Genomic DNA, 18,924 nt, shown 5'->3' with positions numbered 1-18,924 from the left:
TGAGCTGAACCGCTGGGGTTAAGGGAGGGCGGGGAGGAGGTGTAACAGGCAGAGGGAGAGTGGATATGGGTGGATCAGGTCCTGGGAAGGGAGGAATTGGTGGCACTGGCACATCCTATTCCCCTTCCCAGGCCAGATCCACTGACAAGGATCCACTTGGAATTGCACCAGTGATTTAGCAGGCACAGGTCTGCGTAGACCCATTGCAGCAGCTGGGACTTTCCCCGGGGCAAGGGGACAAATGTCCTCTTGCCTCAAGGAGCCCTTCAGATTGCAAAATTCTCTTATGTGATACAGCACAAGCTGCACTAGCCTCGCTGCATTGGCACAGGGTAATTTCAATAGGATTGGGTTGTCCATTCCTTCCACAAAGCTCAGAATGGCAAATATGGGGAACCCCATCTTTCCCTCACTGCAGCCTTATTGTGAAGGCTACGCTAGGTCAGTCTGGGCCTTACTCAAGGCCGCTTGATGAGTTTTCTGGCTGAGTAGGGATTTGGCCTCAGGACTTCCCAGTACAAGTCAATTAACCTATCCACCATATCACAGTGCTTTTCAGAATCTGTAAGTTCCAGTGCCTTCTGAAAAATAATTGTCCTTGGCCTGGCAGACAAGTACAATTCCATTTATATGAGAGTCACATTGTTATTTTAGTATATTTGGTAGATTTATTAAAAACCAGTTGTCTTTTTTTAACAATGACATATGCTAGTCAAGCTATTCCCATTTCAGATTCTTAAATGAATTAGTATCTAATCCTAGGAATGTTTACAAAGAAAGAAACCCTATTGAGTTTCATGGGACGTACTCCTAAGTAAGTGTGTACAAGACTGCATCCTTACTAACATATACATACAATTTCCGGTTGCTATCAGACTGTTATGGCAAAGGACAAATATTTTTAATGTTACAACTACAATTACTATTGAAGTTCCATTAATTTTAATGAGAGATTTAAGTACATGCTTAAATGTTTATTGAATAAGAACATAAGAACATAAGAGGAGCCCCGCTGGATCAGGCCAAAGGCCTATCTAGTTCAGCTTCCTGTATCTCACAGTGGCCCACCAAATGCCCCAGGGAGCACACAAGACAACAGACACAACCTGTGGCCTGGTTCTCTCCCCTGCATCTGGCAATCAGAGGCGGCCTGCCTCTAAAACCAAGAGCTTGCACATACCTACTATGTGCAACCTGTAATGTGCAACCAGACTTGTAACCTGTAACCTGTAATGAACTTCTCCTCCAGAAATTTGTCCATTCCCCTCTTGAAGGCATCCAAGCAAGATGCCGTAACTCCTTCTTGTGACAAAGAGTTCCACAAACTAATTACACGCTGGGTAAAGAAATATTTTCTTCTGTCTGTCCTAACTCTCCCAACACTCAACATCCAACTTTCGTGGATGTCCCCTGGTTCTAGTGTTATGCGAGAGGGAAAAAGCGTCTCTCTATCCACTCTGTCCATCCCCTGCATGATTTTGTATGTCTCAATCATGTCCCCCCTCAGGCACCTCTTTTCTTGACTGAAGAGGCCCAAATGCTGAAGCCTTTCCTCATAAGGGAGGTGCCCCAGCCCAGTAATCATTTTTGTTGCTTTCTTTTGCTCTACACTACAGCAATAAAAGTGCTGTGCATTATCTGGATTGTGCCCCGTGACTTTTTTTTTGTCTTAGTTGATAAATTTTAATTACATTTCTTTGAAAATACGCTATTTACTAACAAACATAAATCTGATTGAGAAGCAGTTAGACCAGGGGTGCTCAAACTTTCAACTTTAGGGATGCTGGACCTTTAACAAGTGTATAGAAGAGATAATTTCAGCAGGTGCAACTTGTCATCCCACAGATGACAAGCTACACCTGCTGAAATTATCTCTCCTACACAATTTTAAAGGTCCAGGGACCCTAAAGTTGAAAGTTTGAGCACCCCTGAGTTAGACTGTACCTTATATTAAGTACAAATGCTATACTTACTGGTAAGCCTTGTGGCCCTATGGTCCCAGGGCTTCCAGGTGGTCCCGGATATCCCTGAAATGGAAATAAATATAGAAGAATGGTGTTCATTTGATAAGCTGGTTATGGTTTGGATGCTGAACTTTGGTGGCACCAAGCATTTTCTCTTGCTTGTAACCAAGCAACGATTTGGATTCATGTGCACTCTGCCAGGTAGGAAAAATAAAGATACCACGGCTTACTGTGATGGTTAATACCATCTGTTACCAGAACTTACTGTTCTGAAGGGCAGGAGTAGAAAGCCTCAAGGCCTTGTCAGAAAGTAACTCTTGATACCACTTACTCAAGCCTAGAAAGGACACAGTTCCCAGACTGGAATAAGATAACAGAATGGTCAATCTTCTCAGAGCTTCAGATACATGTGGATGACTTTATAGTTCCATGCCTATGCCAGGCTGATATCTCAATGAGCTTTGATTCTGCGACTTCATTCATGGCTCAGGATAATGTTTAAATTCTGGAGATAATGCTTGGGATGCAATATTATGTAATAATGTCCAAATATCTCATTTTTAAAAAGTTAAATACACACACAATACATTTCAGTGAAACTGGAAAAGCTGTAATTTTTCTTATGAATCAAGTAATTTTTAGACATGACACTTTTCAGGCTCATATCGGCCTGGTGCTCTCTTTCAAGCGGCAAACTTGTTTTTATGGGCTGCTTCACACAAATGTCTTTCCATCTGAACATGACTTTACCACTTCAAAGTAAACATCTGAATTAATCCTAAAGTGCATCTCAAGAAGTGAATTATCTGAGAGTGATGAATGCAGTTTCCTTTCTTCATAAAAGTTCCTTCCAAAGTGAGACTTAGGAAAGAATAAAACTAAATGAAAAGTAAAAATTTCCCTGGCAAGAAGAATACATTTTCTCATCATGTGTTTATTTTTAAGCTTATATGCTGTCTTGCCCTTCAGTTAAAAAACTGTGCAACTCACAAGAGTCACAGAAGTTATAACAGTAAATATATAATTTAAACGGCAACAAGTTGCTGCAGAGGGCAGAAGCTGAAACATTCAAAGCTATATATCTTTGTTATTCACTAATGGCCCAATTCTATGCCAGCTAGCACCAGCAAAATGGGCACTTGCATTGCCACAAACATGTTATAATGTCACACTGCTGTAAATGTGTTTTTTATTTTGTTTTTTAATCACTGCTTTTAATTGTGTTGTTTCTTTCTGTATTCTTTTAATTATTGTTGGAAGCCACCTTGAGTCCCTCTAGGGAGAAAGGCGGGGTATAAATGTAGCAAATAAATAAATAAATAAATAAATAAATAAATAAATAATGTCCCCTTCCCTAAGGAAACCTCCAGTAGCTTCTATTCCCATGCTGGATGCAGTGGAGGCTGCACTGGTCCACTGGATCACAGCATGGAACTATTCTTAGAATTCGGCTGTTCTCTATGTATATTACATAAACAGTACAGTGCAAGGGATGTTGAAAACCGATGAAGCAATAATCATTTTGTTAATGCAAAACACCAAAACTACTTAGCGAAGGCATTTTCAGGTAAATCTGACATCCCAATAATTACTTACCATGGCACCTTTCTCTCCAGGAGGGCCCATTGGGCCTGGATTACCCCTCTCTCCCTTAAGAAACAACAAAAGAAAACAATACTATGGGACACTATAATTCGATTGTTTCAATTTGATAATTCAAACAGACAAAGCTGACGTCATACTTTTTGAAAGCTTAGATTGCAGGATGTAGTCAAGAAAAGACAATATCAGGCAGACACCATTGCCTCAACAGCCTCTTCTGATCAAAGAATTAAGTCAAATAAAGGTTAAAAGAGAGGACATTTCAGAACTTACTGACAAATTGAAGATTATCAAGTCACCAGACCCAGATGGTATCAACCCAAAAGTTCTTAAGCAACTCAAGAGTAAAATTACTGATCTTCTGACTAAAATTTGCAACTTGTACCTTAAAACAGCCAAATGTGCCAGAGGACTGGAGGACAGCTAATGTCACACCAATCTTTAAAAAATAGGGGAGGGTGCACCTCAGAAACTACAGGCCAGTCAACCTAAAATCTGTTCCAGGTAAAATGGTGGAAAGTCCCCTTCTCCCGAGGCGCTGCCTGCAGCAGGCTGAGGTACACAGGATGCAGCGGGAGCTGTTCTTGGTGCCGCTGCAGAAGCGCACCCCGGGCAGCTCAGGATTGGGCTGTCAGTAGCCCTTTCAGGATGTTGATCCAATACAAGAGCCTCCTTAGAGGAAAGGCAGGTCAAAAATCTGAGGGAAAGAAGAATCAGGGGTTTCCACCTGAACATTGTCCAATGGTTACACATATTTCCATTTTAGTACTTTTGTGAACTTAGAAATATCTAACCCAACATTTTCTCATGTGAGAGAGACCAGGTTCCCAAAAAGAAAGCCAAGGAGTGCTGTGCTTCTCTATAGTAAATTTATGTACATCTTTGACATTGCAACTATCCACTTCCAACTATTCATTAAAAGGCCATGTGTCATTTAAACCATATTATAAATATTGTTTGTTCCATGTAACAGAGAAAAAGGCATTCAAAATTCAGAAATCTATTGATTTGTGCTTGCTGTTCCCCTGCTTATGGTTATATCTGAGATAATTTTCTACTCTACTCTTAATATCCTGCTAAAGCAAAAGGAATGTTATATTCACTTCATTCAGGGAACAACCTCTGCATCTTCTATGCAACATATGTGGCTCAGGGAATGGCACTGTATGTTTAAGAATTAGCACAACTGTCAATATCAGATGAAATGCAATATTGTGTTAACCTTTTAATTGAAATGACAACATAATAACATTTTCTTCAAGTAAAATAGCGTTATGACAGATAGGGAAAAAGGATTTCAGCACTCCACATGAAACATTACACTAAAAAGAAGAAAGGCCAATAACATGATAATTATAAGTACCATTTAAGAGTTGTTTTCATCTGCCGACAGATTCATTATGGCTCTACTTTTCTGTTTTTTAAATTGTCACTTTAAGGGAAAATAATTGTGTCACTAGTTAAGTAGCAACTGCAACATAATCTCAGGTATTGCAAATATTCTTTAGCACTGTGTTAGCATGATTTCATCCCAACTCATAGCATACCTGGAATGCAGTGAAATGTTTATTTTTTTCAGTGCTTTTACTCTGTTTGTAACATAAACTGACAATATTTTTTGGACATTTTTATGAAAGTTATAATAGAATCGTGGAACCAAATTTTGATCTAGTACTTCCTTTTGAATTCCTGCTACCAAACAGGTTGAAATAATTTTTCCCTTCAGGGTAGAAATGCCATATTATTCTGACAAATGTTTAGGCTTTTAGCATAATGAGACCTGACATGCAGTTAAATAATAGTTTCCTGGTTTAGATTTTCAGAAAGAAAGAAATAAGAAGCAATTCTTCAAAACTTTAAACATGTTTAATAATAGGAACTCTTGAAGACAAAATGTAAATGTATTTATGTGTTCCCCAAAACAATGTTTTCCTTATTTTCTTAACCCCCCCCCCCCCCCCAAAAAAAAAAATGCTTCTAATACTCTTGGATATTTTTAAAAAATCTGACTTTTTTCAACTGTTATTCTAATCAGCTTGAAATTCACAAAGAAAGCCCTGCCTGATCATTCAATTCAGCAAACAGGGCAGTGACCAGTTATGGGCAAACACCCTCAATATATGCATGAGAACATCCAGAAGTTTAAGTCTATACCTCAGGCCAAAGTAGTCAAGATAATGGAGGTCTGTAATCAGTCTCTTTATATTTTTGTAAAAAGTACCCACTAGAGGGCCTTGATTTGAATTTCACTGGGGACTTCCTTCCTGTGGCACTGGGAGAAGAAGGACAATCTTTTCTATCTATGCTATTTTGTTGTTGAAAATCATCATCCAAAGTTGCTCTTTGCCCCATTAGAGAAAACGCAGGGTATACAGAAGTTGAGTTTAACTGAGCAGATAGCTTTGGAAGGGATGCAGTTTTCATTAGGAAAATGAAAGAGGGGAAGGATTAAAGAAACCCCTTCACCCAGTGCCATTATCCCAGTGGGACTATAATTACTTTTTACAAAAATGTAGAAAATCTTTTAACAAAAAATTTAAGAGAAAGGGTGTCTCATCTAGTTTGGCCTAAATTAAACAAGATTAGAAATTCCCCAGGAAGGATCTGTTGTTTTACCAAATTTATTACACTCAATACCTTCTCGCCAGAGCCTCCAGATGGTCCAGTTTCACCAGGTAAACCTATAGGACCCTAAAGGGGGAAAAAAATGTGTTATTTCTACAAAAGCAAATTAATTTACATATTTGAGCATCAACATATGCCAGTTCTGTTGGACGGAAGAGCAAAGTAAAAACCCTTACCTTCAATTCCCAATGTTGTGCATTGGAGTTCAATACCAGTAAATAATGCTTTTCTTTACTCTAGGGCAGCATTTCTCAAACTGTGGTTTGTGACCCAATTTTTGGTGGGTCCCGCAGAGTCTCCAATGAAAACACAGGTGATGGAAAGATCAGACAAGTAATTGCCTCAAACTCTGAGGCTATTCAAAAATCAGATCGTTGCTAATTGCCCTGCAAATAGTTGAGCTGCTGCAGTTTGCAAGCTTGTGTAAAGACAGAAAGACAAATGTTTGATAGTCTTTTTTCTGGTGTGTTTTTTTCCCCCAAGTCTGACAATGACAGGTAATGGGGAAAGGTGAAGGCTAAGGGCGCAATCCTAACTGCACTGGCCTGGGAGGGTTGCAAATGTGCCATAAAGCATGTTCGTGCCTTCTCAGGAGGAAGCCAGGCTGGCACTCCAAGAAGTGCGGCCTGAGGAGGCTGACAGAAGTCTCCGTGCCAGCTTTCCCCCAGCTCCTTGCGTTGGCTCGGATGAGCTGACACAAGGACGAAAGGTAGGCGTGGGGGGCAGGGAGGAGGAAGGAGGGAGGCGTTCCTGGGCAGGGGGAGGGAGGGTGATAGGTGGCCCTGGGGGTGGGTGGGATCTAGGAGGTGGGTCTGGGATCCAGCAGTTATGCTGGATCCCAACTCCCATTCCCGGGGAGAATGGAGCGGCTTCAAGTCGCTCTGCTCTCCTCGGACTTGTGCCACCTCAGGAGGTGGTGCAAGTCCGAGGAGACCCATAGGCGCCAGCAGCCCTTACCCAGGGGTAAGGGGAAAAGTTTCCCCTTGCCTCTGGCTAAGCCACTGCTGGCCACAATCCTGCGCTGGATACAGCGCAAAGCTCCTGGTTTGCCTGTTCCAGCGCAAGTTAGGATTGCGCCCTAAGTCACACTGCTAAGTCTTTCAAGCTTGGGGCTATTCCTTAAGGCTACCTCATAACAAGAAACAGTTAAGAAACAAGTTCTTTTTATTTCTTTTTTGAAAATAATTTCTTTCTAGATTTTTAAAAAGTCTTTGGTGGGGGTTGAGCCCTTGCCCAACCACCGCCTTACCTGGCAGCTGGCCAGCGATAGAACCGCCGAGCCACAGAGCCGCCGCAACCTCGCCGGCTGATCAGGCGAGATGCGAGGCAGTTGGGTGGGAGAGACAGTCTCCCCAGGACTCACCTGACCAGAGCAGTGAGCAGGGCAGGGTCACCATTAGAGGTGACCACCACCATCACCAGAGAAGAGAGAAGTAGGCTCGGGCCAGGGCCCCTTTAAGCCTGGAGAGGGAGGAAGGGGAGGAGCTGAGGGTGAGGCTGGGAGGATAAAAGCAGGGAAGCTAATGATGACAGGCAGTCCTGGAAAGGGAAGGCAGGAGGCTGGAGCTGGAACCCCTGCCTGAGGACCAAGGACCTCAGGTCCCATCTCCAGGGAGGAGGACAAGGGTGCCGCCAACCTCCTCCCCCTGGTTGGGTCTGAGGCTTCCCCTGCAGGGAGCCCCAGGAAGACAGACACCCCTGCTCAGGGGACCCCAAGAGGCCATCCAGCTGCCTCTTGGCACCCCATCGGGTGACCCTTCAGAACCCCCTCACAGGGCAACCTTCATAGTCTCTAAAAGCTAGGTGGGTCCCAATAGAGTGCCATTTTAAAAACTGGGTCCTGGTGCTAAAAAGTTTGAGAACCACTGCTTTGACCCACATCTCTGTATATTTTAAGCATTGAGATTAATATTTAAATATGCAGAAATTCTAAAGCCACTGCTACTTTACTGCTTCTTTAATCTGAACCTCAGACTGTCCTCATAAGGAATGCTTATGAGGTCACTGGAACTAAGATTAATGGGTCCTTAGACTAGTAGGACATTTTCATTTTTGAGGGTTTTGGGGGGGCACTCTGTCTAAGTGACACACAGTATCAGAATTTCTGGATCATGAGTGAGTATCCTAGTGCCCTGCAAGACATAAACTGCAATGAATCTGGGTAACTATAGGGCTAATTCTGAAAGGAAACATTTCCATAAAGAGAATCTTCTCCCTGTAAAATTTATGGTAAAAATTTTTTGTGAAGCCACTCCGATGGAGTAAGATCAAGCTACCACCTTCTTGGCCAGGGGCAACATAAGAGGTTGATCACTGGTTGGGGGCCCATGCCAATCAGAGTGCCTAGTCAGCTAGGCCAATCCCTGCAGTACCAGTAGTAGACTGCTGCTGCCCCTAGCATCCCAATCAACCAATAAGAGCATCTCCCAGAGGTCCTTGCATCATTGCAAGTCCTCTAGGGGATGCTCCCATTGGCTTGTGGAGAGAGAGAAGGTGGCACCACTGAGGATTCCTCTTATTTACTAAGGTGGGGCTGGTAGGAGTCATTGCCTGCCACCATAGCCTGTGGCCTGCCACTGCCCCAATAAGCTGGGGGAAGCATAGGAGCCAACAAACTGTAGGAGACCAGTGAAGTCCAATGTCCCTGGGCCTCCAGCAACCTGTAACAGCCACTTCTCTTGACCATCACTAATTACCATGCAGGGTACTTTCACAAGACCACTTTAGTAAGCTAATGTTAGTGCTGTAATGTAGAGACCAGGAATTCTTCTCATTTGAGAGACATACAGTGCAATCCTATCTTGTGCTGGAATAGGCAAGCTCCGAGGCGCTGAGGAACCTCATCGACCAGATAAAATCCTCAGAACGACTGGATATGGCTTCCAGGACAGGGTTTGGAAACCCCCGTTATAGAGGAAGTTTAACAGCTGCCAAATATGCATTCTCAAAGTCATAATTCTGCCCAGCGTTGTTGGTGACAGGAACAATTGCCAATGCAAGCTCTATAGTCAGCATGACTCTATTATGTTAGAGAGCATAGGCATGCCTCATCCAAAAAGAGAAGGTGTTTACTATTCTAATGTGTCCCTATGTCTAAATGACTGCAAGATTTTTATCTCTAGAAAAATACTTCTGATGCTTCAAGGAAGCAAGGAAGCTTTCACAGCAAGTCTTTCATAGAAGACTTAAGAAACTGAAAAAACAATAGTTAATGGAAACATGTTGCTTTTGTTTGCCACACTGAAGGATTGAATTATAATTAGGACAACAGGAACAGAAAGCTTATAACATTTGTATTTAATGGATTTGCTTTGATGGCCTGGGATACCTGCCATGTACTTGATGAAAAATGACAAAAATGTAAAGATGAAAGTGAGATATTAAAATATAGTAGAATCATATGTACATTAACATACTATCAAACCAAACCAAACATGATTTAGCTATTGGCTGTATGTAGAGGAATAAACAATTCTAGTCTACCATAAAGCAAATTAAATGGCAGAGGTGCCAGATCAATCTCTCTCTCTGTCACACACACTCAAACACACATACAAAAATAGTATTTTAATTATCAACAGTTGGCCAAAAAAGTACTGTTTTATTGTATTTAGTTTTCATTCCTTTCACAGAATTATACTCCCCATTATCCAATCAGGACTAAATACTAATCCCAGATTCCTGAGCACCATCAGAAAAATAATTCAGAATCACATTCAACTAATAAGCAAAAGTAGATGAATCCTAAAGTTCAGGAGGAAGCTCTCCAGTACATTTACTTAGCAGATGTAGAATCCCCTGGAATGTTGAACACTCCAGGTAGTTGCCTTGTTTTCCTTATGGCTGAACCAGTTTGTTAATTCATTTTTAATATATACACATAAAATTTAATGTGTACTTTACCAACCGGCCTTGAGAAATGTTGCAGCAGTACAGAATTTAGAACTGTGTGCACCAAAAGTTAGTTCACAAAGGGCACAATCCTAGCCAGGTCTACTCATAAGTAAGTCCTATTTTGTTCAATGGGGCTTACTCTCAGGAAGTGTGGTTAGGATTGCAGCCAAAATCTGGTATTATGATGGCATTCGAGTATTGACTACATTGGTGGAATGTTTATGACCAGGACGCCAATCTACAGAAAAAACTACTCAGTTTAAGGTATATTTTACATGGGGGCCTGGGAGGTTGCTGTAAACTGGGTCAGGTCATTCATTAATCTGCCTTGGGATTGTTAGTAATAGCTGAGGGAACTCTTTGGGGTTTGGGATGGGAACTTTTCCTGGGGATGCAACCTGGGACCTTCAGCATGTGGGCATGTGCAGTACCTCTGAGCTACAGCTTTATGCTTCTGTTCTTTTGGGTACTGAAATGAATGCACATATACAACTGATCTCTGATCTCAACTGGTCTCAAAGACGCTTGATAATTCCTTTTCTTCTTCTGTTTGTGCAGACCCCCCAGCTCATGATCAGCACACCTATTCTGCATACCTCCACGCAAGCTCATGATGAGCAGGTTTTGCTTATGGTGAACAAGTCAGATGGTCTATTTTTCATGAACAGGAAGCTACTGAGACTGGGTCATAGCATCAAATTAGTACAAGTAGCAAGTATTTGGGTATGTTTCACGTCCATCCTAAAGTGTGCTGAAAGTCTACAATGTGCATTCATCTGGACTCTTGAACAAAATAGTTTCAATTTCATGTGCTTGATTAGAACATTATAATTAGATATATCTTTTTTCTATAGCAGAGAGGATTGAGATTAAGAAGATTGGTAATACCTTCCCAACTCTAATTACAAAGGGTAAGAGCCAAGTTGATTGTCTCTGCTACACAGTTTTTCCAGATCCCCAACCAATATAGTCTCTGCCCTTGTAATGGGGGGTTGGGGGGGTTGATTGAATCTCTTTTACACACACTCTTCTATTGACCATGGCGTAACTGTGCCCGCTTAACCTATTTGATGCCCATTCTGGGGATGGTCTTTCAGATATGGCAAAAATAAAGCGTCTTTTAAATGACTGCGCACCTGTGGAATTGAAAGAGATTTTGAAATTCATCATGGTGATGATAAACAATTTCTACTGAATGATGTTTCCAACATTATAACCGATAGGGTGGTGGTTTATCTGCAGCAGACAGTGGCAAGTAGAATCAAGAGATGGTATCTAAGTATGATGGTATCTAAGATGCCAGTATGATTTATAAGGGGTAAATATACTTGATTTATCTGGTTGTCAGGTATCCCTCTGTATCATTTATTATATTCTGTATTCACTGTTGTTATCTGTTATATACGCCAATACAGGTCTGTCTGTCTGTCTGTCTGCAACACATTTTTTCCCAAAATTTCTGAATACCAAAGACCGATTGAAATGGTCCAGTCCCAGGGTTGCTTGCAAAGTATAAACTTAGAAACAATCAGGATAAAATCTTTCTGAGAAATGTCCAAACAAAAACCTTCTCAAATGTAATTCACAAAGCAAAACACCATCCAGAAGACTACAATTCTAGAACAGGCATGGTTCAAGACCAGAAAATTGGGAGTTAGGGCAACTATGATACTTCTTTAATGTAGATTTAATGGAATCAGAACACAGAAAGAGCAGGGAGCTAGAATCAAATCCAGGCTTTTTGACAGGCTCAAGAATATAGGATAAGCACAAGAAGATGAAACTATAGGGTTAATCTAGGCCAGTATCAGAGTTCTAAGCGTAGGCTATTGCAGATCCAGGTTGTCACCTAAAGGGCATTCATAAATTTAAGATTATACAAGATGAAACATATAAGCTATCAGCTGTTTATTAACTGTTTTCTGAAATAATTTCATTTATTTTCTGTGATAAGGTACTTTAGAGCACAATCCTATGCACATCTACTAAGAAGTAAATTCCACTGTATTCAGTGGGACTTACTCCCAGGAAAATGTGAATAGGATTGCAGCCTTTAAAAGTCACAAAATTTGGCAAATATTGTATACCACTGAAAATTAAGGAAGATAGCAAATTGAAATAAAGTTCTAAAATGAATACAGAAAAACGTTTGCAGCAGTTTCCATACAGCTGATGGCAGAGGTGACTTTTTAGAAGCCTCTTTGATACACTCAGCTTTCTGGAAAATTAATCAGAGAGTAGATCCCACATCTAACACATGCTTAAGGCAGGCAAAGCACTCTGCCAGGGCATCTGCTCTGTGTTAGAAGTTTAACTATAGTAAAATTATTGGAAACATATTGCATGCTTAGTGAAGAAAAAAAAGGATGTAATAATAATAATAATTCTTAGAAAGAAATACTGCTATAGGTAAAGAATATAACCAGATGGTTCCCAGAACTCTCTGGGTACTATGTAAACAATTACCTTCCAGGTGTGTATATGTTTTGCTTCTGTCCATGGCTCACACTTGCCGGTAAGAGTGTGACGTGGTTGGGCCCAGAGAAGGCCAAAGATTGCCAAACAGAGGCTCAGCTGGTGTGGTGTCACCCCTCTTGAGGATGACAACTAGTGCAATCTACACCATCTACACCCCTGTTGTGATGTCACAGGTTGTATAGAGACTTACTACCACAGAAACCAAAGTCTGGAATAGCACTAAAATCAAGTCTCTATAGCAATGGTTCCCAAACTCCTATGGAGGAGTTGGGAACCACTTAAGTGTTTGTGGGGGCAGGGGTTTTCATGAAATCACAAGTGGTTTCCTATCACTATTTTTACACAATTTGAGGTTTGGGGAGCCCTGTGAAGGTGTCCGCAGGGTTCCCTGCACCCTCAGAAGCCTGGCAATGACTTTTGTGAGTAAAAAAAAACCTCTTCTGATCCTGGCAGCATCACAATCCTGGGGATTGTGTTGCTGTCATTGCCCTGCCCCCACCCTTTAAGGGGCCAGAGAAAAGTGCTTCCCTGGCTGGTGGGTCACAACCCACCAGTTTGGGAACCACTGCTCTACAGTGTAAGCCCTCAGTTCTGTTTGTTGTCAGATATTTGTACAGAGGTCCTTGACAAGAAAACTAAAAAGCTCCAGGGACTGACTATATTGCAGTTTATTAAATCAAAATGAACTGAAAATGATTTGCAAGCATTACAAAAGTTCTACAGGTAGTGTATATTAATTTACTATGGGTAAGTCCTTATGAATATGGGAAGCTTACTAACTCATATCCTGGACATGTTGCCAGTCTGTTAAAAAATTTTGTGGTAGCAGGAGAGGTAGCAGCCACCTGGCTTCTCTATCAGGCTCTTTCCTGTTGGAAAAAAGGGGTTTAAATCAAGCAGAGCTGCATAGCAGAATATCCTTTTTCCAATTATTCCCCCCTGCTAGTTCACTGCTAACAATGAAATTGAAGCAGTAAAAAAGATCTCCAAAAAAAATACCATTCATGAGAATATCCATCTGTGTTAGCTATGCATGTTCTAGTCTTAGAAGAGAGAATATATTCCCTTTGCATAGGTGTATGAGACCAAATGGCGTGGTGGACTCCATGTGTCTGGTCAGAGCTCACAGAAAAGCCTACATACTGGGAGTTCAGGAGGACAGAAAGAGGAGAGACAGAAAGGAGGTCAGGTAGGAACACCCCCCCCCCCCACACACACACACAGGACAAAGAGGACAAAAGTAAGAGTCTGAGGGCCCAATCCTATCCAACTTGCCAGTGCTAGTGCAGCTGCAATGCAGCATTGAGGAAAGAAGACAAACATTCCCTTACCTGGAGGAGGCCTCTGTTATTGTCCCCTACTGCAGAATTCAGCACATGCCCTGTTGGGACAGCTGGCACAGTGCTGGAAAGTTGGATAGGATTTGGCCCTGAGACAGGCAGCCTCTGAATCATCTGCTCATGGGTAATACACTGCTACCTGGTAATAGTTCTGCTACAGGAGTGGGGAGAGCTGCACTAGATGGTCATTTCATCCCAGATCTGTGCTCTAGAAGATGAACTCCAAAAGCTTGTGTTTTGACTGTTTAATATTTCTATGGGTGCAATCCTAACCCCTTATGCCAGTGCTTTCCAGCACTGGCATAGCGGTGCCAATGGGACATGTGCTGCATCCTGCAGTTGGGTGTCACTCACAGAGGCCTCCTCAAAGTAAGGGAATGTTTGTTCCCTTCCCTCAGAGCTTCATTACCCTTATGTCAGTGCTGGAAAGTGCTGGAAAGCACTGACATAAGGGGTTAGGATTGCGCCCTATGTTAAGTAAGGGCCTGACTCCAAAATACATGGAAAAAGATGTTACCTTAAAGCAAAAAAAAGGGGGGGGGGGAGGAAAACTGGTTTTAGGATGGGGCAATTTAACACAGAGAGCTGCTTCAAAAAAGAACTGGTGTCTTGTGCAATTACTGAATAAGAAATAACAGACTGGGGAGAATATGAACTGCTAAATAAATTGGCTTGCGTACTGTTTATTTAAATGCACATATACATTAAAATGTACATGCATACTACCCTCATCCCTTCAATCCCCCTCCCCACCCCAAATGCATACTGGCTATCTTTGAGAGCCAATATGTAATCTTAAATTTGTGGAAGGTTTTGAAAACTAACAATACCAGAAAAGGACAAACACCTGTTTGGCAGCAATTCATGATCTACCCTATATAAGCCACAGACTGACAGTACCATTCAATTTTGCTGGCAACCCAGCAGTGTTGTGTGTAGTTCTTGAGTCGGCTGGCACCTCACCTTAAAATTTCAAAATCAATTTCCTGCCACTTAACTGAAGTTCGAAGAATGTTATGACAGGAATACAGAAGATATGGAAATTCATGTTGAGAATATGATTAGAAAGGTGTATTTCTTTGCTAAGCATGCCATATAATAGAATTTGGCTGGTGGTGGTGTTAACATTTGTGACCTTTGAAATCACTACCTAGTAGTAATTCAAAGGTGAGAGTCAAGAGAAAAACATACGGTGTTAATCCATTTTTGGATATGCACATTTTGCAAACTGGACCACTGAGTAGCCACATTTTAAAGATGCATTTAGAATACTATAGGATCAGCCAAGGACTTTCAAATAGATATTGTTACTTACAGGGAAAAAACTGAAACAAAGCAACAACCAAAAATTGTTCAGGTCTACACAAACGTAATTAGAATAAAGACGGTTTAACTGGTGGTAGTAACTCACCACGCCAGGTTTGCTACCAGGTGAATCTTCTTGGAGAGGTCATTCTACATGTAGGGAGCCACCACTGAAAAAAAGCAATCTCCCCTAATTGTAAAGGGTGGGGGAGAAGGGCCTCTGAACAGGATAACAACATTTGGAGGAAATAGTCCTACAGAAATGGTCCATACAGGTACCTGCATTTTGGCCACAGCTGGGCTAATAATGAGGAGAGGGAAAATAGAGTAAAAGGCATGGGGGAAAAGATAAGACTATGGCTGTCATCAACAATGAATTATCTAGCAGTTGTCTCAAAGTTTTAAAGGGAAATAAATTTATATAAAGATAATGGATCTTCTGCATCACATCATTTCTCCACTTTCCCTGAAAATCTCCACAGAGCCCCCATTTCGCTGACTGAGAATGGGACTGGAAAGTCAGGAAGAAAGGAACTCATCTCAGCAGGATGTCAGATTTCTTTTACTAGGAAAGGAATGAGTGATCAGTATTTAAGTCCCTGTAAAAGAATGGGGAACAGATGGCAGTGGTGATGGTAAGTAAATGCCTTCTATTGTTCCATGCCATCCTGAACGGCCCTTGGGAAAACTATTTGTATTGCAGGCCCCATTACCTATTCAACTGGTGCAAATTTAGCCTGCTAGTTTCTGGAATCCAGGAGCTTTGCAAAACTGGAAGCTGTATAATCTGCATGCATCCAGACTTGCTTCTAACTTTTCTGATGGGAGAAACTCACAAGTTTGGTTGTACAGAAAAACGTTAAAATTAGCTGAGATAGTGGTTAGTAATAATCATTCTGCCCTTTTGTAGACATCATAAAGTTGCTAATAACTGCGTTTTTATTGTTTTCTTTTTCTAATTCAACTCTGTCTCCAGAGCTGAGCTTTTCAAAATAGTTTGGGTATCCACAGTTTCCTTACTACGGTGGAAGAGCCCTTGCTCTGGAGAAAGGGAACCTGTGGATGCTACTCTTAGTTCTACTATATGCATCTACAAATCATGAATGAAAGTTATTTTAATTTTCTTTATAATTTGAGCAAAGAGAATTCTGATTTTCCACTCCAGCTAAATTAGGGCCCGATCCAGAGCAGTGTATGCCGGCTCACCGCCAGTGTGCACTGTCGTAAATGTGCCAGTTGGAGACTGGCGATCCACCACCAGGCGCTCCATGTGAAGCATCGGGCAGTGGATAGGTAAGTCAGGGCATGAGGGGAGGCGGGAAGGAGGCGGGCGGGCGGAAGGTGGAAGGAAGTCATGGTAGGGGGAGGGAGTGGGATCGGCGGAGCTCAGCTCAGCCCTACACACGGCTTCTTGATTCTGTGCTGGCTAAATAGCCACTGCAGAGTGCAGCAGCCCCATTGCGGGGTACTTTCCTTATGCCCCCTTTCCCTGAGGAGCAGTCGGCAGCTACCCGGAGCACTGAGGATGCAGTGGCAACCATTTTTGGTGCTGCGGCAGTCCCGTACACCAGGCAGCTCAGGATTGGGCTGTCAAGCATCATCTGAACCAGGACTGGCCCAAGACCTCCTGATACCTGAGATGGTATGCAAAATACTGCTGCCTTACCCAGTGCTGTGCCAACCTCTGCTCCTGCCATTCTCCAATATTCTAGTGCAGCACTCTCCTCCCCTCCACATTTCCTCTTCCTCCCCCTTCCTTTTCCAGTCCAAGGAATGAAAGGAGAAGGAGGAGTAGTGGAGGCAAGAAGAACACCCCACCACCACCAATCTGTTGTCTGATGCAACAGCTTCAGTTGGCCTCATGGGTGGGCCAGCCTTGGTCCAGAACAAACTGAGCAAAGATGTTCCTACCCAGAAGACAGGGAAGTGACTTCCATGCATTGCAAAGCTTCCAAGCCAGCAGTCTATATAACGTTTTGGGCTTTATTTTTCTTAGGCAAATTAAAAGTATGCCTGCTATGTAGCCATTATCTACACACCAGCAAAGTGTCAGGCCATTTCTAGTAGAAACAACACACAATTTTTTCCATCTTTTTGAGCTAGAGTACAATTTCCATGAACTTGTAATGAACACATGTCAGCAGACACATGTATCTAAAAATAGCTTGTCCGGCACTTAATTTGTTTTCCCAGACTTTTAGAGTTCTATAGGCTCAATGGTAGAGCACAATAACTGCATGCAAAAGATCCCAGACTAAGTTAAAAGAACCTCACATAGCAGGGCTGGGAAAGTCCTTGCCTTAGGATCATGAAGCATCACTGCCACTCTGATAAGGCTACTTCATATGTTCATATTATATTCTTTTTCTTTCTTACTGTAGCTCAATATTATGGTGAAACAGATTTCTCTCTGAACTCCCACTGTCCACAGGCTGACTGTTCATAGTGGACAGCTGGGAGGAACAACATCTATCTAAGTGAGTTCACATTCAGGAAGTGTGTCTCTCCCTTTGGCAATGAGCTTTAATGTTTCCATACAGCAAAGAAAACCTAAAAACATAACTCTCCATTAGCCACGTTAGTTTTCATGTGTCAACAAATGCCATTGTAGAATCATCTGTTTCAGATGCCTAAAATAATTCATGGATTGAATTAAACTCAGATCTGGAAGAAACAGGTTACTTGCTTCTTTGCGTGTCATGTAATGTGGTTTAAAATTTTTGCCAGCTATTAATTTAAAAATCTTAAGCCAGCTATGCATGCCAGCACAGTTGAGACTTTTCTCCCTCTAACCCAGAGGCAATTTTCTCAGTAGCTCAAGCCAGTGTTTTTTTTGGCACAGCTTCCAAAAAATCCTTGTCTCACCAGCACTGTAAATTTGCTCTGGCTGAATTCATTTAGTTCTCATTAAATTAATCAAATACTGTCTAAATGGATCAGCTGATTGTGTAAGAGGCTACTAATCCTAACAGTCAGAGGAGAAATGCAGAATACCGTGTCAGTTTTTAAATTCTACTCAACCAGGAAGGGCATGCATGTAGCATCTGGTAAACCAAAGAAATTTCGTAACAAAACCCAATACTGCTGTAAATATCCTTTGCCCTAACTTCCAACAAAAGAATATGCTTGTAGGCTTATTCTTAAAAAGCCACAAAGATGTGCAAGGAAGGACTATTACATAGAGAAATATAGCCAGAACAAGCTGTTAAAATCCCATTAGAGCAATGCATTCAGTACAGAGACCTCCCTACTGCCCAGGACATGTTTTAGAGTGCCTTGAGGAGGTGGCAGAAGCTGAGAAGGCTGGCAGGATCAGGACCAACACCACATTGATCATGTGTGTTCATTTGCTTACTGTGTTTGCCCTGGTCCTGCTCTCGATTGGGGGGGGGGGAGTTAGATTTTTACCTCTTCCAATCGATTATTCATGACATCCCCATCAATTCTTCTTTCTGCTTCCTGACAAATGAGGATTCTATTGGATAGCTCCAAAACATATATTCTAAAAGCATTTCAAGAAAAAATTACATCTTCATCCATGCATGAATCATTACTGGAATTGTATGATAGCTAAGCTGTTCTGCTAGAACCTCCAATAGTTTGAAGAGATGCATATTAATTACAAAAATGCCATCAACAGCGGAATATTCACAGGGCAGAAATGGTCAAAGGTGATTACAAATTAATGGTGTTCAATCTGTAAGTAAATATCTATC

At 41.8% G+C, this 18,924-nt stretch overlaps 1 protein-coding gene across 1 annotated transcript in view; it reads right to left on the bottom strand.

Annotated features, from left to right (window-relative positions):
- The window catches only part of COL24A1 (collagen type XXIV alpha 1 chain), a 205,312-nt gene that overhangs the window by 71,494 nt on the left and 114,894 nt on the right, over positions 1 to 18,924 (bottom strand). The window contains exons 26-28 of the mRNA XM_066624576.1: positions 6,204 to 6,257; positions 3,561 to 3,614; positions 1,974 to 2,027 (exon numbers count right to left, since the gene is read on the bottom strand). Of these exons, the coding sequence (XP_066480673.1) occupies positions 1,974 to 2,027; positions 3,561 to 3,614; positions 6,204 to 6,257 (162 nt within the window). The remainder of the gene's footprint in view (positions 1 to 1,973; positions 2,028 to 3,560; positions 3,615 to 6,203; positions 6,258 to 18,924) is intronic.

Source organism: Tiliqua scincoides, chromosome 4 (genome assembly GCF_035046505.1).
Source record: "Tiliqua scincoides isolate rTilSci1 chromosome 4, rTilSci1.hap2, whole genome shotgun sequence".
Taxonomy (NCBI): Eukaryota; Metazoa; Chordata; class Lepidosauria; order Squamata; family Scincidae; genus Tiliqua; species Tiliqua scincoides.
This window is presented reverse-complemented; position numbering and strand designations above follow the sequence as displayed.